General features: G+C 41.6%; 2 protein-coding genes across 2 annotated transcripts in view; both read left to right on the plus strand.

Annotated features, from left to right (window-relative positions):
• The window catches only part of LOC137324304 (WD repeat-containing protein 64-like), a 79,898-nt gene extending 77,776 nt beyond the window's left edge, over window positions 1-2,122 (plus strand). The window contains exon 24 of the mRNA XM_067988447.1: window positions 1,588-2,122. Coding sequence (XP_067844548.1) covers window positions 1,588-2,122 — 535 coding nt within the window. The remainder of the gene's footprint in view (window positions 1-1,587) is intronic.
• A 91-nt stretch (window positions 2,123-2,213) lies between these two features.
• LOC137324305 (NLR family CARD domain-containing protein 4-like) overlaps window positions 2,214-22,944 on the plus strand; it is a 39,216-nt gene continuing 18,485 nt past the window's right edge. The window contains exons 1-3 of the mRNA XM_067988448.1: window positions 2,214-2,306; window positions 9,023-9,064; window positions 10,750-10,966. Of these exons, the coding sequence (XP_067844549.1) occupies window positions 2,214-2,306; window positions 9,023-9,064; window positions 10,750-10,966 (352 nt within the window). The remainder of the gene's footprint in view (window positions 2,307-9,022; window positions 9,065-10,749; window positions 10,967-22,944) is intronic.

The raw sequence follows: 22,944 nt of genomic DNA on the forward strand, positions 1-22,944 counted from the left end.
TAAAACAATTTCACACTGTTCATCTGATTTTAGGTGTTTTGTACTGTTACAGTTCAGGCTTTTTCCCAACACTTCAGGGTTCATAACTAGGCAGCAGTTTCTGTAAAAAGGCCGAGTCTCTTGACAACTGAAATCTGCGCCTTTGTGCATGCCATGTATGGGTTAACATGCCCAGGTTTCATAATTAACCACATAATTATCCAAGTCTATTATGTGGCACTTTATCAAACACCTTTTGAATGTCTGAGCTCACGGAGGATAGCCTAATGGTGATATCATCAGCAAACTTTGAGCAAGCCCCAGTCCTCTGCTCCAATATTAGAATTTCATTGATATAAATGGGCTGAGAACAGAGCTCTCAGGGAATTCCAAAACTTGGTAGAAATTGCTATGCCCACTCTGACACCAATTGTGGACTCTTCCAGGGGATGTCAACCTGGGAAATGGCATATTGCAGTCCATTGTGCTAAACCTTGTCAAAAGTCTTTTCCACATCCAGGAATGCCACTAATGTGCCTCGGTTCAGTAGTACAGAACTTTCACCTCTGAGTCAGAAGGTTATGGTTTCAAGTCCCACTCCAGAGACTTGAACACATAATCTAGTCTGACACTTCAGTGCAGTACTGAGGGAGTGCTGCACTGACAGACGTGCTGTCTTTCAGATGAGACGTCTGCCCTTTTAGGTGGATGTAAAGGATCCTATGGCACTATTTGTAAAAGAGCAGGGTAGATTTCCCAGTGACCTGGCCAACGCTTATCCCTAAACCAACATCACTAAAAACAAATTATCTGGGGATTATCTCACTGCTGTTTGTGTGACCTCGCTCTGTGCAAATTTGCTGCTGTGTTTCCCTACATTACAATGACTGCACTTCAAAAGTGCTTCATTGGCTGTAAAGTTTTTTTGGGCGTCCTGAGGTCATGAAAGGTGTTATATAAAAGCAAGTTTGTTCTTTTTTCTTGTTATAGGATCTGAAGATGTGCTCTGATAGTTATGCAAGTTGTCACTGGTGTATCTTCCTCTTCTGAATCCTGCTTGGCCTAAGTTGAAGCAGTCAATGCCCTTGAGGTGGTGTTGGAGGTAGTCCATGATGGCTCTCTCCAACAGTTTTCCCAAGCAGTTCATAGGCTGATAGGCTATAATTGCTGGGGTCACCAGAATGTTTGCCCGGTTTGTGGATCATTTTGATCACAGTTCATTTCAGGAAGCATCTCAGGAAGTAGCCCAGCACTAATGACTTGTTAAAGACCTTGGCTGTTACAGCAATCATCTTGTTGGGTGCACCTTCATCTGAGTCTTTCTCTTGTGTGCTCCTTAGCTTCAACTGGAGTTGCATTGTTCTTTGGTGCGGTATCCTCTCTGTTGTTAACAGGGGTTGTGCTCAGAGATTGGAACGGTTCTGGTTGTGTGCAGATAAAGTGGTCCGGTTCCTTTTCCCAGCTACTGTCAAATTTCTTGTGATTTGGATCAGTGTTTACAATGCAGAGATAATCTTTGAAGAATTCACTTTCCCTGAGTCTAACTGTGCACTGTAGCCCAGGGTATGTAGCAGTTGGTATGTTTTTTTCTCTGGCTCTGCCCTGTAGTTTTTCAGGTCTGATGCCAGAATCATTTGAGATTGTGCTCTCTTTCAACCTTTTTGCAGAAACTGTCCCACTGCTTTTTGGCATCGGCTTTGAGGAGTTGTCAGATATTAGTTTGCAGACTAACCACACTGAGGCTGGCTTCCAGTGGAATCTAAAAACCACAACAGCGTTGATCGATTTATCCACTGTCTATGACATGGTATGGAGATGTGTTCTGTTGCTCAAGACATCAAGGGTTATCAAATCCTGTAGCACTATGCGACTCCTGGCCACAATATTCATCAACTGTAGATACCGTGTCCTTTTCAATGGGAAGATCAGCAAAGCACACACCCTTAATGATGGTCTATTTCAAGGATCTATGCTGGCTCCTTCACTATTCAACATCTACATTAATGACTTGCCCAACACAATTTTGTGCACATTCATTAATGCTGACGACATCGCCCTCGTGACACAAGGCAAAGTCCTCACCACCATCGGTGAGTCCCTCTCTACAGTGCTCAAGGTAACGGCAGAATACTTTCAATACTAGAAGTTCCTCCCCAATGGCTCCAAAACCTTGGTAACAACCTTTTAACTAAACAACAAAGCCGCTAAGGAACCACTTTATGTCACTGTGGAAAATGGGTCTGAAAGAGTCCTTTCTGAAGTACTTGGGTGTGACCTTAGACAGAAGCTTGACTTTTAAAGCTCATGTGAAAAAGACATGTGAAACGGTAAAAGCAAGGACATGCCTTGTTACAATACATGTGAGCACAACATGATGCACACAGACTTTGAATAGTGACACTAGCACTGGTATACTTGACCATTGAATATTGCGCACCAGTTTGGGCAGGCAGCTCACATACCAAACCTTTGGACTTGCATCTTAATGTTGCAATAAGAATCATAATGAAGATTAAAATCAACACCCACTCAATGGTTGCTCACTGCGGTACATATACCCCAACCCAAAATCGAAGAGACACACATACAGCTCGTGAGCACAATCAAACCATGGCCAGCTTGAACTTACCAATTTGTTTTGATCTCCAGAACCTTCCGAAGGCATGCCTGTAATATCACAAGTCTTCATGGGAATGGATTAATACTCTTAAAGTGTCCTCATTTAATCCTGAGGCAAACTGTTAAGAGTTCTGGGCTAATGTCCCAAACAAACATCTGACTGCCAACCCCACAAAAGAACTTCCAGGCTTCAACCTATCCTGGAAACAATGGTCCGCATTGAACCATTTCAGAACATTGCATGGCAAAAGTGGTCATTTCATACACCTTTGAAATGTGAGAGATAACGCACGATGTGACTGCAGACACCAGTCGCAAAATATGGACTTAATTGTAAATCAGTGGCCATTATTATTGTTTGCCGGAAGCATCTCAAACTTGTACCAAATCTCTTCCGAGGCTACCCACTAGTTCAACAATCTGGATCTTGTTATTTGAACGTTGCCAATCGCTTCTCGAATGTAGTAGTAGGAGTCATTTGCAGACAACTGACTAATGTTTTGTCTCCCTGAGTTTTAACAAAGTCCCCCCTCAGTCTGTTTTTAATTGAATCAACCAAGAGATCTGTTAGGGTATCACAGCAGCTCTATCGCCAGGACCCTCCTTCATCACTATTGCTGCCTTTGCTGCTCCCTTTAGTGCATCGGTCAGCCACTTATTGGTCAACTCTCTGTCTTTTGGGATTTCACAGACAATCAAGTGATAATATCCTTTGCTAGCTGCAGCCCGAAGGCAGCACAGCCAGCACTTCAGTCGTCCTAGTCCTCGTGTTCTGGATGATTGGAGTTGGGCAGAGAGATTCAGGATAAACAGAACTGGCAGATGGTCACTCTGCACATCTTCCCTGACCCTTAGGTTTGAGCATTTGCTGACCACAGCCAGTATTACAATGACGAGGTCAAGCATGTCATTGGAGTTGAAGCTGCCAATGTGATAAGAGAGGTTAAATGGGTTGCTAAAGAAGACTTCACATGTCACCTTCAGTAAAAGGAATGACATAAGGGTTTTATGATGTAGTTTGCAAAAAGGTAACGCAAGGTGCATTAGGAGAAGCAGCATTTCAGAACAAATCTGTAGCTGGCACATACCCTCCCATCTCTGACACCATCTATGATCTCCATCCCCAAGGTTGCAAGGACTCACCAGAATTATTAAAATTAGGCTGACCTTGGAAACAGTAGCAGCATCACCCACTTCATTTCTACTGCGTGCAAATGTTGCCCCACCATTATACCACTTGGGATTTTACTTGACCGGAATATATACTTCTGCTTGATTGCCAGACAGAAAACATTTTTAAAGTCCTAGGTCTTATTTTCTCTCTCTGTTTTGTTCAGTGTACTTGACTGCAGCTAAAATGACTACTGAATATACCATGCACCTTAATTTTACTCATCTTAGATAATAAATGAATATTATCCAGAGTGTAATTTCTTTTTAATTGCTTTATCATTAGGTGGAAACCATTTGATCGGGTAGCATTTGACATAAAGCAAAAGCAACAGCGGAAAGTTCTGGATGTGGATCATGATAAGAAATTCTTTACATCGGTGACTATACCTAGGGTAGGAATGGATATTTGTTTTTACATAATACACTAGTGCCACTTAAGTGCTCCTCCGGGCCCCACGAAGAAACCCCAGGCCTCCTCTGCCCTAGGCTCCCTCTCCTTTTCCCCTGACTGCGAGCCCTATTGGAATCCCCACTCCTGAAGATATCTTAGCACCGAGGATTGTTCCCTCTGGTTGCTGGCGGTGGCTGTCTGCCACCCAATTTTAACAGCTGGGCAACTATGTCCCACCAACTTCTAGGCTGTTTTGGTTGGAAGTCGACCATAGCCATGCTAATGAGATCCGGCTGTTAAAATCGGCTGTTGCTTCTCGGCTGTCACTTCCAGACGGGCCAATCGCTTGTTAGCCCGCATTCCCGCCCGGGACTTAAAATTGAACCCCAATTTGAATCAACTAGGCTGAGCAATACTTTCTAAAATAGGACTACAACAAGGAAGTTTAAATAACTATCTGTTACTCAAAAATAAAGCTGCAATTAAACACATAAAACAAACCATTTCCACAGGATGTTTATATTTGAATTGAATGGCATGGCCCTTCCTAGCTCAGGCACAATGACTAATTGTTGCACTTTTGTATTAAGATAAACAAGGACATGTTTTTCTGTGCGTAAAGCTGGTTTGCTGAGTGGCAGGAGATGGTGGTGAAAATATGGAATTAAGTTTGGAGGGAGGAAGACATGAACAATCAAAACTGAAGAGAAAGCAGGGTGGGGTAAAGGCATTAATATGTGTAGCCTTGATTTTGAGTAAGACAAAATCCATAATTCCTCACTTTTAGAATGTGAAGAGAAGATGGAAGGAGCATAGGAGAGAGCTTGGAAAATAGTAATTTAGAGTTGCTTCTCCAGGCAAGGATAATTTTAAAATAGAGTGCAGATTTTGCTTGGAAGAAGGAGTGATGATAAGTCTTAAGACTTTCAAGTCCAGATTTGCCAGTGAACAACCAGGTCAGTCACGTGCCATTTATGTGTAAGCCGTTACAAGTGGGACAAGTGTATTATGCAGGTTTGGAGATGAGTGGCAGCATGGTACAGCAGAGAAAGTGGAGATTGGAATTTGAGAATTAGGGAGTCGTTTTTTCCACCGATGGAAAAAAAAAGTGGGAGAAAAAGTTTGACTGTTAAGGATGTGTCGAAGGCAGGAGATGAAAAAGTGGCTTGAGAAAGCTCTGTCAGTGATAGAGATCTCAGATTGAACAGATTGCTGTAAGGTGCACCCCAAGGATCAGTGCTGGATCCACTTTTGTTCTCAGTATATATAAATGACTTGGATTCAATAGTAGGAGATTTGGAAAATTGTGAGGCAGACCATAAAAGACTTCAGGAGAAAAAAACAGGTTAGTGGAATAAGCAGAATGCAATTTAATTTGGAGAGGTGTGAGGTACTACATTTTGGGAGAAAAATGAAGTAGTTTGTGAGCAGTGATTATTTTCAAGATTTCTGTGCTAACTACCTGCATGACATGTGGTCAGAAATGAATTGAGAAATTTTTGATGCACTATGTACTTCTCAAATGTACAATACAAGTGAGTTTATATTCATATATTCTGGTTAATGACAAATCACTTGGACTTGGAGAGTTTTTAATGTACCATATATAAACTTTTCCTGGATTATGGTTTGCTCAGAATCAGTGGCAGAAGTGTTTGAAGATGCAGTTTAGCTCTCATCTTGCATTGCTCTGCAATATATCATAATGGGTATTATGGCATAATAGTAACGATGCAGTTATCAACTTGTTTAATGTGGACATTTTACAAATTTATTGAAAATCTATTGAAATTGTCGATTTCATTTTCATTGCACATCCATGAGATTTATTTTGGTTACATATGATCCTATTTAATATATCGAATATGGGATAAGTTTTAAAAAAGGCATAAAATAGGCTATAATTTCTGGTTACAGAATTATTTGAAAGAAGGTAAAAAGATAGAAAAATAATTTAGTAAATAATGAACAGTTCTTTCCTTTTTTAATGACAATGAACATAGAAAAGGTGCAACAGAGATTCACTAGGATAACATCAGGGAAGAGAAAATATAGTTGCGGTGAGACTTGGAAAAACTAGGACTGTATTCACTAACATAGAAGGCTAAGGGGGATCTAATAAAAGTGTTGAGGGAGTAATTAAGTGTTAACTTGGCTCAGTTGATAATACTCTTGCTTCTGAGTCAGAAATTTGTGCACATTAAGACTTGAGCATATAATTTAGGCTTACATTTCAATGCAGTACTACTGAAGCACTTCATTGTTGGAGGTGCTGTGGGCATTCGTTGAGTTGGGAGCACAACTGCTGCATTTTTCCCCTCCCTTCCCAGACCAAAGAGGCCAAAAACACTGAACGCAGCTTACTGACCTGCGGGAACGGAGGTGCCACATTCTTTCCACCCTTTAGAAATAGGAAGAGGTTGCAGGAGCCACTTGGAATATTTTTAAAAAAAATATATATATATATATATATCCTTCCCTGATCTTTGGGGGTTCAGTCCCTGATCTTTGCCTGTATCCTTGGGTGGGCCCCATTTCCACTGGGTGTTAGGGAGATATGCCTGGTCTGACTCGGCACATTTTTGCTAACACTATGCAGGCTCTGGACTGAGCATGGGTACTCCAGATTTAGGGAGTACCTACACCCGCCCACCCCTGCCCCCCACTTATGTCGATGGCCTTGTAGGGATGGACAGAGGCTCCATTCTCACAAGGCGACTCAGAAACTCATTCGCTGTATCTGCATCCTGGTCAAGTTTGTAGCCTTTCCGGCAGGTTCATGCTGAAGTTACAGTGGGAGTACACCAGAACGGCTCAAATTGTCCAACGCCCAAAAATATTAGAGTATGGGGAAATGACAGGGAAAAAGGATTAGAGCAAAGCTAGATCTAACATGGAGCTAGCTATAGCACAAATATGAATGGCCTCCCACTGCTGAAATTTTTATAATTTTGTAATCTATGGAAGGACATGTGATGCACTAAGTGTTCAAAAGCTATATTTTGTTCAAAAAGCCAATCGCAGACTGTAATTAATGTAGAAAGCTCTTTCTATTTGATTTTTAAAAAAAGTTTAAAGTGGTGTCTTGCATGTCTACTTTTGATGTCTGAAGTGTTCAGATCAAAGTTTTGGTGTCTTCACTGATAATGAAACCCCACTTAAATTGATATCTTGGCTCAGCAAATGGAATTTCATTGTAATTATAAAAAATAAACAAGAAGTTCTCTTTCCCTCCCCTACCTCCTGGTGATAAGTACACCACTTGACTGAGCCACACAGACCAGGAAACTGCAGGTTTGATCCCTGGACTGTATCTGATCTCAGTCAGTTTGGTGGTAAAACACAACAAAGAATTAGTATTCATGGAAGTATATCTTCCTCCATAAGTAATTGGGGGGGGGGGGGTGGAATATAAGTTTTTTAAAATCCTAATGTGTTGGTTAGTCCCCCAATGGAGGTTTTTATCTCTGCAATATTACTACTGCTCAATAAGCAGTGAGAAGATGCTGGGAGCCAATGACATATTTCAATATCCAACCTCACAAAGACAGTGGCCTAATTGGGAGGCTTATTTCCTGAAGCTGTGAAGCCATTCAATGCCATTTTGAGTAATTCTATCCTATAGTCCATTTGTTCAATGGCATAACTTCTTTCACTCATCATTCAAATTCCAATCGTTTGGATACATTGTAGGCTTATTAAATGGCAGTCAATAAAAGTGCAATGAATGATTCACTTCTGTTTGATTCCTAACAGCTCAAATCAAAACCAATTGAACATTCCATATCAGGCAGTAGAGCAAAGGGTGGTGTATTTCGAGCTCTTCCTGTGTACAATGTAAGTTAATACTTATTATCATTTCTATAGAGGAAATAATGTACTTGATAAGCTGACTAATAAAATCTAACAAACAGGACTTTGGCTGCATATATAAAATGTAATGCAAAGCTCATTACAACTGAGGTACCAATATGAACACTTGTCGTTTTAAAAAAGAAATGAAGTCCCTTTGTATCTACTGAAATTATTTCTGTTGGAAATATCAAAGTACTGATTTTTCATACATCACAAATATCACACAGATCAGAACAAATGAGAGGCCTTTGGTCCATCTAGCCTCATTGTTCCCCATCACAGCATCTAACTACTTGATGATTCCAAAGCTTTTGCCTCCATTACCTTAGATTATTCTATGTATTAATTATTCTTTGCCTGATGAAATACTTCCTGACATCAACAACATCAGCAACTAGCGTTTATTTAGCACCTTTGCTGTAGAAAACCATCCTACGGTGCTTTACAGAAGGAAAGTAAAAAGGAGTGGATGCCAAGCCGTAGTGGGAGAATTAGGAGAAGGAAGGGTTAACTTGGTTGAAAAGATAGGTTTCACAAAAGTTTTTAAAGGTGGCTTTATGAAGGCTGTTAAAGGTGCAAAGAGAAGAGAGGTTGAGGAATTTAGGGAGGGCATTCCAGAGAGTAGGACAAGGCAGTTGAAGGCTCCATTGCCTATGATGAAACAAAGGGAGGGGGGATGCACAGAGTCAGATGGAGTTAGTGTCAAAGGATGCAGGAGACAATGGAAGGCTGCAGGAGGCTTATAAGATAGGCTTGTCCAAGGCTGTAGGGGAATTGAAAGATGAGTCCATGGTTTTCAAATTCAAAATGTTGGGGGACGGGGAGCCACTGTGGATTAGCAAGGATGGGATGAGCAGAACTTACTGCGGGACAAGATATGGAAAGCTGAGCTTTGAACAAGTTGGAGTTTATGGAGGGAGAAACATAGGAGAATGGCAAGGAGGAGACTGGAGCAATCAAGGCCAAATGTGAGAAAAGCATCTAAAAGTGTTTTTGTTTTATTAGGGTGAGGTAGAAGCAGAGGCTGCTGATGCAGGGGAGGTGGAAGTAAGCAGTCTTGGCAATTTCACTCTAACTGAAAGCCATTGCTTCCTCACTTTCAGCCAATTCTGTATCCACCTCCAAGTTTTACCTGTGAAATAAAGTTCAGTTTTTACAGCTTCATTGCATTCCTTAGTAATTTGATGCCCCTCCCCACCCCCACCCCCACTGATAAATCAGTCTTCTAATACCAAACAAAGGTGTTCCAAGAAGGCAATGGAAGTATCCCAGTAGTCTAGTGGTAGGTAGGGTACTGGATTAGGGAGTTTCATAAGAAAAGGGTTAAAGTGAGACTACTGTTGATGCAAGAAGAAAAGGACATATTCATTCTTTTGCAAAATATCCTGTTGCCACCCCATTAATGAAAATTATATTGACAATATATAAGGGTATATTTTCCACTCCTGTCTGCTGTCAGTGCAGGCAAGTGCTGAGCCCTGGGGGTAGAAAATTGGAGAAAAGCTGAATCCCCCAAATGTGTTGATAGTGCATTGCTCTGTATCTTCCAACCAGGCAATGCTGAGGGAGCAGAATGCTCCCACTCTTTCAGTGCATGAGCCTCATTAGACTTTCAAAAAATGTTAATGGAGGCAGGGCTTCCCAGCCCAGAATTTTGCCCAGCATGAATTGCACAACATAATCGCTGTGTGCTTGTACATGTACACAGTGTTGGACAGCAGGCACAATGAAGGGTCTTCCTGTTACTCTTAAAGCTGAGTGCTCCATTTTGGCAATGATTCTGAATTTAAATTTTTGGGCCTTTTCTGCCAATTTAGGAGCATTTTTTAACATATATTATTGATTCAGCATTGAATATAACTTTTATTATTTTTCACACATACAAGGGAAATTAAATGAGAGGATTAGAGGGACATTTCTTTAGAAATTCTGCTTATCCCTTCCCAGGAAGATGGAGAATGAGGAAGAATTCTACAGCTAGAAGCAGAGGCAGATGCATCTGCATTAGAGGAAGGCTCAGCAAATCCACATCTATCCAGGGAACCACAGTGTATAGCTCATGCCACAGTTACTTAGGCATGTCTGAGGAGTCATCACTTGCATTTCACCAGGGAGACAGTCATAAAACATTGCCGTCTCTTGCAGCCAGGCCTCCAAATCACATCGATGTCTAGGATAGCTCTGCTCTGAAAATCATGTCTACCTTTAACTTGTATACAATTCGCTATTTTAAAGCTTCCAATAGTAACACTTGTCCGGTTGCAGTGCACTGCTGCAGACATCAGCTCAATGATGCATTGTTTTACAGGGCCAAGGGTTTCATGGGACTGAGTTTCCAAGCGCCTCCTCCCTCCTTCCGCCTGGGCATGTTGCACCTTGCCAGACTGAGCTGTTCCCACAATTGGTGGACCAAAGAGGCCTGAAGCTGCAGGACTGGCCGCCAGCCTCAAGACTTTCTTGTTTCTTTTGGAAAATAGCAGCCAAAAGGCTCCTGGGCCCAAAGATTTGCTAGTTCCCCAAAAATAAAAGTAGGACAGTTACCCTGTCCAATATCTTGCTGACTGCCCCCCTCTGATCCTCCGATTTGCTAGGGGCTCCAGATACAAGACTAACCTCCAGCTTCTTGGGGTACCAATGAAAATGGGCACATCTTGGACATAACCAGGGGAATCTGAGGCTTTATCTCAAGCAGCGGATGATGACACTACTACAGAATCCAAGAACTTTAACAGAAAGAACATATAATTAGTCACAAGAACACAAACCGAGCAGACCATGGACCTGTTATCACAAAGGTCTACTGGGTGCTGCCTTACAGCCCAAAAAAGCGTGCCAAGATGACAGTTGTGTACTGCCCAATTATTCGATCAGTAGAGGACCCTTTGTGCATGAAAGAGCAAGATGAGGTTCAGAAAGGGGCCAAGGAAGATGGAAACAATGAAGCCTCAAGTACTATCAGCTCCACTGGATGACAAGTCCGACCTTTAGTGGAGAACCCATTCTCTTAAAACTTGGAAGCTAGCACAGCACAAGCCTTTCCTGTATCTTATTCCTAATGAATTGTTACAACAACTACAAATTACAGCACAATACTTCACCCACCATGGATACACTTGCAGTCCTATCCTAAAGCAGAAATGCAGTACGAGATAAAAGAATTACCAGCACAAAGTTCAAATCCAAGTTCCCAAAATGTATTTTTGTGCAATTGTGGTGTGTTACGTGCAATGCCAGTGTTTTTTTTTGTCCCGTTCTTCTCCTTTGTGACAATATATTATAAGTGTGTCCTACATCCTCTTTATGACAATATATGGTGAGTGTCTCCTAATAACTAACCCAGTACTCCATCTAGTTGCAACCTTAGTGGGAGAAAGAAATAAGGAGGCTGGTTGCTGGAGAGCCCTGAAGGGCTTCTGGGACAGGGTGGCTTGTTACCTCTTTCTGTAGGATCATAAGATAGGGACATAGATACAAGAAAAAGCAATAATAATAAATTTGTACAAATCATTGGTTAGGCCATAATTCATAGAATGGTTACAGCACAGAAGGAGGTCATTTGGCCCATCGAGCCTGTGCCGGCTCTTTGTAAGAGCAATCCTATTGGGCCCACTCCCCTGCTCTTTCTCCGTAGCCCAGCAAATTTTTTCCCTTCAAGTATTTATCCAATTCCTTTTTGAAAGCCACAATTGAAACTGCTTCCACCACCCTTTCAGGCAGTGCATTGCAGATCATAACTACTCGCTGCATAAAAAAGTTTTTCCTCATGTCGCCTTTGGTTCTTTTACCAATCACCTTAAATCTGTGTCCTCTGGTTCTCGACCCTTCTGCCAATGGGAACAGTATCTCTTTATTTACTTTATCTAAACCCTTCATGATTTTGAACACTTCTATCAAATCTCCTCTTAACCTTCTCTGCTGTAAGGAGAACAACCCCAGCTTCTCCAGTCTATCCACATAACTGAAGTCCCTCATCCCTAGAAGCATTCTAGTAAATCTTTTCTGTACCCTCTCTAAGGTCTTCACATCTTTCCTAAAGTGAGGTGCCCGGAACTGGACACAATACTCCAGCTGCGGCCAAACCAGTGTTTTATAAAGGTCCATAATGACTTCCATACTTTTGTACTCTATGCCTCTATTGTAAAGCCCAAGATCCCGTATGCTTTTTTAACTGCTTTCTCAACCTGCTCTGCCACCTTCAACGATTTGTGCACATATACCCCCAGACCTCTCCGTTCCTGTATCCCCTTTTAGAGTTGCGCTCTTTAGTTTATATTGCCTCTCCTTGTACTTCCTATCGAAATGTATCACTTTGCATTTCTCTGCGTTAAATTTCATCTGCCACGTGTCCGCACATTCCACCAGCCTGTCTATATCCTCTTGAAGTCTATCACTATCCTCCTCACTGTTCACTACCCTTCCAAGATTTGTGTCATCTGCAAATTTTGAAATTGTGCCCTGTACACCCAAGTCCAAGCCATTAATATACATCAAGAAAAGCAGTGGTCCCAGCACCGACCGCTGGGGAACACCACTATACACTTCCCTCTAGTCCGAAAAACAACCATTCACCACTACTCTCTGTTTCTTGTCACTTAGCCAATTCTGTATCCATGTTACTACTGCCCCCTTTATTCCATAGGCCGCAATCTTGATGACAAGTCTACCATGCGGCAGTTTATGAAACGCCTTTTGAAAGTCCATATACACCACATCAACTGCATTGCCCTCAGCCATCCTCTCTATTACCTCATCAAAAAACTCTATCAAGTTAGTTAAACACGATTTGCTTGTTTTAGGAGGATTGATAATGAGTATCACGCAGACACTACCCTCTCATGGTTTTGTTGACATGGGGCGGGGGGGGGAATTTTAACTCCCAAGAGTGGGTGGGTTGGGGGCTGGTGGGAGGTTAAAATAACAGCTTTTTGGAGCGGGACCGCATCCCGGCTCCAACTCGCCCACTTCTAGGTTTAACTCAGGCAGATTTATATTGGTGTGCACCACAGACACCAGGAAGTCCTGCCCCCATTTAAGGCTAATGGGCCAATACATAAAGTGACAATTTATCTCATTGAAATACTTGAGGCACTTAATTCTTTGTGTATTGGAAAACTTAAATGAATTTAACCTTACCTGTTCGTGTTTCCCTTCACTTCCTATTCACATCAGGTGAAATCACACAGGAAGGTCGGATCCATGAGGTGAGTGCCTTTATTGCACTGCTTGTTGGCTCGGAGGACTAGTAGTGTTTCATCCAGGCCCAACAAGCTCACCTGGACGACAGGAACCTCGTAATCAGCTGCCCCCCCACCGTAGGGCGGACCCCCCCGCCCCATAGTGGACCCCACCCCCCAGATGGTGGCCCCCCACCTACCTCCAACTCTTCTCCGACCTCCAGCGACCTCCAATCTCCAAGTCCCGGCCTGTCCAATCTCCTCCCCGGCCCATCCGATCTCCTCCCCAGCCCATCCAATCTCCTGCTGTGGCCTGCTACAGCAGGCCTTCCTGCCCAACAACCAGCCAGCCTGTCAATCTTCCCCTCCACTCCCTTCCCGGCTCGAGGTCAAAATTCTGCCCAGGGTGTTGACACCCTATCAGATTCCACGGCGCAGTTTTCAGCAGGGTGGAGGGAAAACGACTAGGCAGTGGCTGCCTTAAGCTCTAAGCTGGAGTTTGCAATTGAACAAAATGAAATTGGAAACATTTAAACATTGCGTTCACCTGAGTTTTATGCTCTTAAACTGCAGTCATCCCACAATCTATGCATTTAATTTGTTTTCACAAGAGACCAAATTCTTTATGACGAGCTTTGACTCATATGGTTTACCTGGTCTTAGTCCCTTCAACAAATAATCTATACAAATGAGCTAGATGTAAATGATGGAATAAAGTGCCTGCCTCTTAGAATTTGCTCTGCTAAATGCATTGTTTCTAACATACTGATTTGCCAGCTGAAGGAATGCAGAAAGCAATAGGTTGCTTCTAGCTTTGGTTGCATTTTGGTAACAATTTCAAAAAAATATTTCTTTCATAGATTCTCAGAACAAAATATACAAAAACAACAAATGTAGAAAAGTGAATAAATTCCAGAGGCAACTTGGGTAATTAGTTTTCTGATATCTTAGAGAAATGAAGTACAATCACAGAGCAGATGGAGGGAATTCAAAAGCTGAAGGCTGCAATTCAGTCTCCAGGATGGGGGGATTGGGGAGAAAATACTTTTTATTTTATTTTTCAATGTATCATTTCCTCCACAGATTGATCCTTTATTCCAGATGAACCCATTTGAGGGCCTTTCGATTACTCCGTCCGGTGGAGAAGGTAGTCATGATTCTCTCCATAATTTTTTTGCAGGAGAAAGGAAAGGCACCGTTGCACACAGAAAAAAAGTAAGTAATTCTAAGTAATCAACCAGAATGAAATAGAAGCTACCCCCCCAAAAAAAAACTTTATTTCTAGGAACATAGGAACATAGGAACAGTAGTAGGCCATTCAGCCTCTCGTGCCTGCTCCGCCATTTGATAAGATCATGGCTGATCTGTGATCCAGCTCCATATACCTGCCTTTGGCCCATATCCCTTAATACCTTTGGTTGCCAAAAAGCTATCTATCTCAGATTTAAATTTAGCAATTGAGCTAGTATCAATTGCCGTTTGCGGAAGAGAGTTCCAAACTTCTACCACCCTTTGTGTGTAGAAATGTTTTCTAATCTCGCTCCTGAAAGGTCTGGCTCTGATTTTTAGACTGTGCCCCCTACTCCTAGAATCCCCAACCAGCGGAAATAGTTTCTCTCTATCCACCCTATCCGTTCCCCTTAATATCTTATAAACTTCGATCAGATCACCCCTTAACCTTCGAAACTCTAGAGAATACAACCCCAATTTGTGTAATCTCTCCTTGTAACTTAATCCTTGAAGTCTGGGTATCATTCTAGTAAACCTACGCTGCACTCCCTCCAAGGCCAATATGTCCTTCCGAAGGTGCGGTGCCCAGAACTGCTCACAGTACTCCAGGTGTGGTCTAACCAGGGTTTTGTATAGCTGCAGCATAACTTCTGCCCCCTTGTACTCTAGGCCTCTAGATATAAAGGCCAGCATTCCATTAGACTTCTTGATTATTTTCTGCACCTGTTCATGACACTTCAATGATCTATGTACCTGAACCCCTAAGTCCCTTTGGACATCCACAGTTTTAAACTTTTTACCATTTAGAAAGTACCCTATTCTATCCTTTTTTGATCCAAAGTGGATGACCTCACATTTGTCTACATTGAATTCCATTTGCCACAGTTTTGCCCATTCTCCTAATCTATCAATATCCCTTCGTAATTTTATGTTTTCATCTACACTGCTTACAATGCCACTAATCTTTGTGTCATTGGCAAATTTAGATATGAGACTTTCTATGCCTTCATCTAAGTTGTTAATAAATATTGTGAATAATTGAGGCCCCAAGACAGATCCCTGCGGGACTCCACTAGTCACATCCTGCCAATGTGAATACTTACCCATTATCCCTACACTCTGTCGCCTTTCGCTCAGCCAATTTCCTAACCAAGTCCGTACTTTTCCCTCGATTCTGTGGGCTTCTAAATTTAGCTAACAGTCTCTTATGTGGGACCTTATCAAATGCCTTCTGGAAGTCCATATAAATAACATCCATTGACATTCCCCTGTCCACTACTTTAGTCACCTCTTCAAAAAATTCAATTAGGTTTGTCAGGCACGACCTACCTTTCACAAATCCATGCTGGCTCTCCCTGATTAACTGAAAATTCTCGAGGTGTTCAGTCACCCTATCCTTAATTATAGACTCCAGCAATTTCCCCACAACAGATGTTAGGCTAACTGGTCTATAATTCCCCCGTTTCCCTCCTTTCTTAAAAAGCGGAGTGACATGTGCAGTTTTCCAATCTAGAGGGACAGTTCCTGAATCTAGAGAACTTTGAAAGATTATAGTTAGGGCATCTGCAATCTGCTCACCTACTTCCTTTAAAACTCAGGGATGGAAACCATCTGGTCCTGGGGATTTGTCACTCTTTAGTGCTATTATTTTCTTCATTACTGTTGCTTTACTTATGTTAATTTTATCGAGTCCCTGTCCCCGATTCAATATTAGTTTTCTTGGGATTTCTGGCATGCTATCCCCTTTTTCTACTGTAAATACTGACGCAAAGTAATTATTCAACATGTCCACCATTTCCCTATTGTCAATGACAATATCCCCACTTTCAGTTTTTAAGGGGCCAATACTGCTCCTGACCACCCTCTTTTTCCTAATATAACTATAAAAGTTCTTTGTATTGGTTTTGATATCCCTTGCAAGTTTCTTTTCATACTCTCTTTTTGTAGCTCTTACTATCTGTTTTGTGACCCTTTGTTCATCTTTGTATCTTTCCCATTCGCCAGGATCTGTGCTATTTTTTGCCTTTTTGTATGCCCTTTCCTTACGTCTTATACTGTCCCTTACCTCTTTAGTTGTCCATGGCTGTTTTTTTTGGCAAGTAGAGTTCTTGCCCCTCAGGGGTATAAACCAGTTCTGTATCTCGTTAAATGTTTCTTTAAACATTTCCCACTGATCAGTCATTTTACCCACTAACAGATTTGCCCAGTTTACTGTGGACAGTCTCTGTCTCATCCCATTGAAGTCGGCCTTACCCAAGTCTAGAATCTTAGCAGCTGACTCACTTTTTTCCTTTCAAACACTACATTGAACTTGATCATGTTATGATCGCTATTGGATAGATGTTCACGCACAGTTAAGCTGTTAACTAAATCTGGTTCATTACTCATTACTAAATTTAGTATGGCTTGCCCCCTTGTTGCCTCTAGGACATACTGCTGTAGAAAACTATCCCGGACACACTCAAGAAATTCACTACCTTTCTGACAGTTGCTAGTCTGCTTTTCCCAATCTATGTGAAGGTTAAAGTCCCCCATTAAGACCACTATGGCTTTCTTACACGCTTGTCTAATCTCTGCATTTATACAATCTAGCACTTCAGAGCTGCTGCCAGGAGTCCTACACACAACTCCCACTATAATCTTAGATCCTTTCCTATATCTCAATTCAACCCATAAGGTCTCTGTTGGCTGCTTACCTCTCGTTATATCCTCCTTTATCATTGAATTGATTTCATCTCTAATCACTAAGGCTACTCCTCCCCCTCTTCCATTTTCCCTATCTCTCCTGTAGACCTTATAACCTGGTATATTTAGTTCCCAATCCTGACCATCCTGCAGCCATGTCTCAGTAATAGCTATCATGTCATACCCTCCAATTTGAATTTGAACCTGTAGTTCATTTAATTTATTCCTTATACTCCGTGCATTTATATATAGAACTTTTAGTTGGGCCACACACCCTAGTCTGACCTTCAGCTTTGATGCTGGGATAATTGCCTTACGCCTTCTAGTTTTCACTTTATCTGTAGTGTCTAAAGTACACTTTCTTTCCACTGCTCCCCGCTTTTCCCTTTCACTTGTTCTTGAACAACTGTTTGTACTATTTGTATTGTAAATTTCCCCTGGGTCTTCCCCTCTCTTGCTGATCTCAACTTTACTCCCTTCTGACTCCCCGCTAAGGTTCCCATCCCCCTGCCACTCTAGTTTAAACCTTCCCCAACAGCACTAGCAAACACCCCCGCGAGGACATTGGTCCCGGTCCTGCTCGGGTGTAACCCGTCTCGCTTGTACAGGTCCCACCTTCCCCAGAACCGGTCCCAATGTCCCAGGAATCTAAATCCCTCAATTCTCAATGCTTATGTTTACAAATACTTGTTCACATTATTAAAATACCACACCTTCTTGTACATTTTCAACCAGTCATCTCTCCAAACCAATTGCGATTGCTTGTTATGTGTGTGAGAGAGCAGTGCATTTTTATATGGATTGTGATGGCCTCTGCTTTAAAATGAAAAAGCATGCAATATAGCAGCCATTTTCAGAGTGACACTGGAAATTCCCCTGCCCTGCAGACTGTGATGCATGAGAAATCCCAACAAAAGGGAGCTCGGAGAAAATAAAATAATGTTTAAAAAAAATGCACCTTTTTAGTGTACATCAACTCTCAATGAATGTCCTTAAGCCAGTTATACTAACAGTCAGTGTTGATGTAAAGCCATTTAGACTTTACCCCAGTGTAAAATGTATAGTAAAACTTATGTGCAAAGTTGCCTAAATTGAATTTAACCAAGCAATATGAAACTATCTCTAGAAAGAAAAGAAAGACTTGCATTTATATAGCGCCTTTCACGACCACAGGACATCTCAAAGCGCTTTACAGCCAATGAAGTACTTTTGAAGCCTAGTTGCTGTTGTAATGTAGGAAACGTGACAGCCAGTTTGCGCACAGCAAGGTCCCAAAAAACAACAATGAGCTTATGACCAGATAATCTGTTTTAGTGATGTTGGTTGAGGGATAAATATTGGCTATAGAGAACTCCCCAGCTCATTTTTGAAATAGTGCCACGGGGTCTCCTACATCGACCTGAGAGGGCAGACGGGGCCTCAGTTTAACATCTCATCCGAAAGACTGCGCCTCCGACAGTGCAGCACTCCCTCAGTACTGCATTGGAGTGTCAGCCTAGATTCTGTGCTCAAGTCTCTGGAATGTGGCTTGAACCCAACAGTTTTCTGACTCTGATGTGAAAGTGCTTTCACTGAGCCATGGCTGACACTTGAGGAAATAATCTCAGTCCATATCTGTTACAGTATAATCTAACCTGTACAAAATTTATTTTTAATCTCTTTAATGTTAGTAGAGAGGTGATTATTCTGCCAACTTTTTGATAACACTAAACCTAAACTGACATTCAGATAGTGGGAAAAACAGAAAATGCTGGAAATACGCAGCAGCTCCTTCTACATCAGTAAAAAGAAAAGACAGGTTAATGTTTCGAGCGTAAACCTTTCCTAAGAACTTAAAGTGCAAAGACAAGCCAGCTTTTCAGCAACCCTACCAAAATGTTTTACCAGCCCTGCTAAAATGTTTGTTTGTCTTTCAGTTTTCTCTGATGACATATTAACTTGCCTTTTCTGCTGTATATTTCCAGGACTTTCTGTTCTTGCTACTAATTTCCTTACCCCATCCCTCCAAAAATAAATCAAGCTCAATGTCTTTGAGCAACCATATTAGGATAAATTTTCCACTTTTGTGGTTCTGGCCCAGAGCAGTGCACACAGGAAAAGGTATCAACATATTGGCACGGGTGATCACGCGCCAAGATGTAGCCTATTTAATTTTCTGTCCATTTAAATTAACAGTCCTTCCTTGTCCTCTCTGCAGTCTTTGACACGATCGACCACACCATCTACTCCACCATTGTTCAGCTCAGTGGGACTCCCCCCCGCTTGGTTCTACCCTTATCTATCCAATCATAGCCTGAGCATCTCCAACAATGGCGTCTCTTCCTGCTCCTTCAAGGATCCATCCTTCGCCCCCTTCTCTTCCTCATCTACATAATGCCCCTTAGTGACATCATCTGAAGACACGGGGTCAGGTTCCATATGTACACTGACAATACCTAGCTCTACCTCTTCACCACCTCTCTCAACCTCCTCCACTACCATTGTGTTGTCAGACTTCTTGTCCGACATCCAGTCCTGGATGAGCTGCCAAATTTCCTCCAGCTAAAGTTTGGGAAGATCAAAGCCATTATCTTTGGCCCTCACCACCAATTTAAACCCCCTCCCCAGCGACTGTCTCAGGTTCAACCAGACTCCTCGCAGCCTTGGCATCCTATTTGACTCCAAGCAGAGTTTCCAACCTCATATCCTCTCCATCATAAAGACACCCACTTCCACCTCTGTAACATTATAAGGCTTAAGTTAGCAATATTACTTGTAGAGGTCATAAGAATGGTTGCTGTGAGATATGGAAATGTAACACTGATTCAGTAGATGACTCCATTTTGAGGTTTGGAACAGAATAGAAGGAACTTTATCACACACCTGGTTATATTATACCTAGTTTCAAAGGGCTTCACTACAACCGGGTGGCAGCTGTGGAAAAAAATATTCCAACAGCAGATATTCCTCATCCTGATGAACATGAACAAAGGATGCAAAAAAAAAGTTTTGAAATGTTTATTAAAAATACACTTAAGGGAGTAATTTCAAGGCTTCAATCTTAACTCAGATTTTTGTATTACAGGATTCCAAGGGTGCTACTCTCAACGCTATTCAGACGTGCCATGTTTTCAATGCTACTCCTACTCCACCACCTTACAATATGCTTTGAAAATAGGAGTTGCTGCAGGCACTCTTCATTCATGAAAAGTGGTTCTTGGAGGTTTTAAGAGAGCAAACTGAACATGTTCCATGTAGGAGAAAAAGGATTACATAGTTAAATTTGTTGGAATCTTTTGGCTCAATTGAAGTAAACTAACTTTGTAATGCATTGCTCCTGTTATATATGTTATTTACAAATATACTTTCCTAGGATGGATTTGAGATATAGTTATGGTCAGGAACAGAGGTGATAAATCAGCAGTTAGTCATTTTAATGTCTACCTACTGCTACGTGAATCATATCAGCTTCATGCGGTTAAATGATAATAGCACTGGTTCATCTTTAAAGGTAGAGGCTTAACAAGGCCAACAGGAATTAAATCAATTCTTGCGGGATCGATCTAATTAATTTTAGCCATCAGAATTTGCTGAATCATAACATAATGTAATTACCTGGATATTTTAGTCACACTCAGACTAAGGTTTAACATCAGACAGTGCAATGAAAAGTATTTTTATTATATTGAAAATAAGTGACTCTGTTATACTGAAACATGAGAGAGGTATCAGACATAAGAACATAAGAAATAGGAGCAGGAGTAGTCCATATGGCCCTCGAGCCTGCTCCACCATTCAATAAGATCATGGCTGATCTTCTACCTCAACTCCACTTTCCTACCCTATTCCCATATCCCTTGATTCCCTTAGTGTCCAAAAATCTATTGATTTCAGTTTTGAATATACTCAATGACTGAGCATCCACAGCCCTCTGGGGTAGAGAATTCCAAAGATTCACAACCCTCTGAGTGAAGAAATTTTTCCTCATCTCAGTCTTGCCCAATCACTTAACCCATCTATATCCCTTTGTAGCCTCTTCGCATCATCCTCACAACTTACTTTCCCACCTAGCTTTGTATCGTCAGCAAACTTGAATACGTTACTCTTGGTCCCCTCATCTAAGTCATTGATATAGATTGTAAATAGCTGAGGCCCAAGCACTGATCCTTGCAGCACCCCACTAGTTACAACCTGTCAACCCGAAAATGACCCGTTTATTCCTACTCTCTTTTTTCAGCAATGCAAAATAGTGGCAAGCAGACTTTTGAAAACTGTTATGTTACAAATCTAATGTGCAATTTCCTAAATGCACACTTACTGACTGGATAAATGTGGATCACTCATATGGAGAATACAGTCGCACTTTTACAACTGGCTCCAGGCAAGATACCCTCATAAGAATATCGTAACATTATCTGAACACAGCAGTTGACATTAAAGTACATTTACATGAAGTTTTGCCTGTTCATAATTTTTAAAATGAGCTTCAGTGGAACATCTTTTATGGTGGACTAAAAATATCATTTTCACCAACTGCCTCACCTTACCATCGTGTTATTTCTACCACCCTGATGAAGAACTGAGCATTTGAGTTTGACTCCCCAAAATCCTTAAATTGTATTGTGTGTTTGTGTTGTTTTTCACTCTTTACGCTTGGGAGATGCTTTCTAATTTTCTTTAAATTAGGCTTTTTTTTTTACTTTTGTCCCAGCTTTGTGTTTTGAATAGCTTTATTAGGTATCCCACAATATACACATACCCCAAGACCTCTACCATTGGCTTGAGCCAACTGCTAGTTGACGTATAAGTGATCTGGGATAACTTAGCTTCGTTTTTCCATCCTTCTCTACTTATGTCTCCCTCTCCATCTCCCCCTTCCCTTCTCTGTCACACCCATCACTTACGTTTCTCTTTATCTCCTTCACTTCTATTTCTGTTTTCTTCACTCTCCTTTACTTATTTCTCTTTCCCTGCTTCTTCACTTCTTTTCTCTCTTTTCACTTTCCATTTTTCTCTTGCTTTTTTCTTATTCTTCTGCTTTTACATTTCTTTCCTATGTGTCTCTACATTGCTCTTTTCTTTGATTTCTTGCAGAATTTGCAATAACGGGTAGTAGTCTGCGGGGACAAGTGGGGAGGCAGGTGAAGGAGCCCGGAAAGTGGAACAAGTTCCTGAAGCATCACAGAGAGTGAGAATGCAGCACAATGAGCAGGAAGGGGGGTGACTGTGGACACTGTTGTATCACACAGCGAGAAGGAGGGGATTGGGTCCAATGATGCAACACAAGAGAAGGAATAAGCTGCAGCCTCAGTAGTAGAGACATCAAAAGTGAGAAGCTGGGGCATCAGGTGCACAGATACATAACATTAATGCCATTAATGACTGAGTTACTCCAAAACAATGCTGCTATGAAGCAACGCAAAAATCATCCATTTTAAAAGTGCACCGAACACTGTTCAATGTGCGCTTAGGCATGGGATGGAGTTAATGCGGCTACAAAGGGAAAGATGAACATTTCCTATGATTGTTCTCCTGGATCATTTGCAGCATTGTCCAGGAGATTAATCTTAAATTCCTGGAGCCTCCTAGACAATCGTGGAGGGTTTGAGACCCTAGGCGAACTCAGAGCATCAACGGCTTTTATACACTGTGGAAGCAACTCCGTGTAGAAGCAACTCCCCAATATGATAAGTGGATTATAAAAACACTATTGGTATCAAGTGATAGCTGGAGATATGGCAAACTACCCTCAACGTCTTGTACTGGCAACCCCAGAGCATCTTGGTTACAGGTTGGCGAAACATTTCAAGTATTGTTTTTAATGTTGGGAAAAGGAGGGCATTGAAATATTGGGGATCC

The sequence above is a fragment of the Heptranchias perlo genome, chromosome 8, assembly GCF_035084215.1.
Source record: "Heptranchias perlo isolate sHepPer1 chromosome 8, sHepPer1.hap1, whole genome shotgun sequence".
NCBI classification, from domain to species: domain Eukaryota; kingdom Metazoa; phylum Chordata; class Chondrichthyes; order Hexanchiformes; family Hexanchidae; genus Heptranchias; species Heptranchias perlo.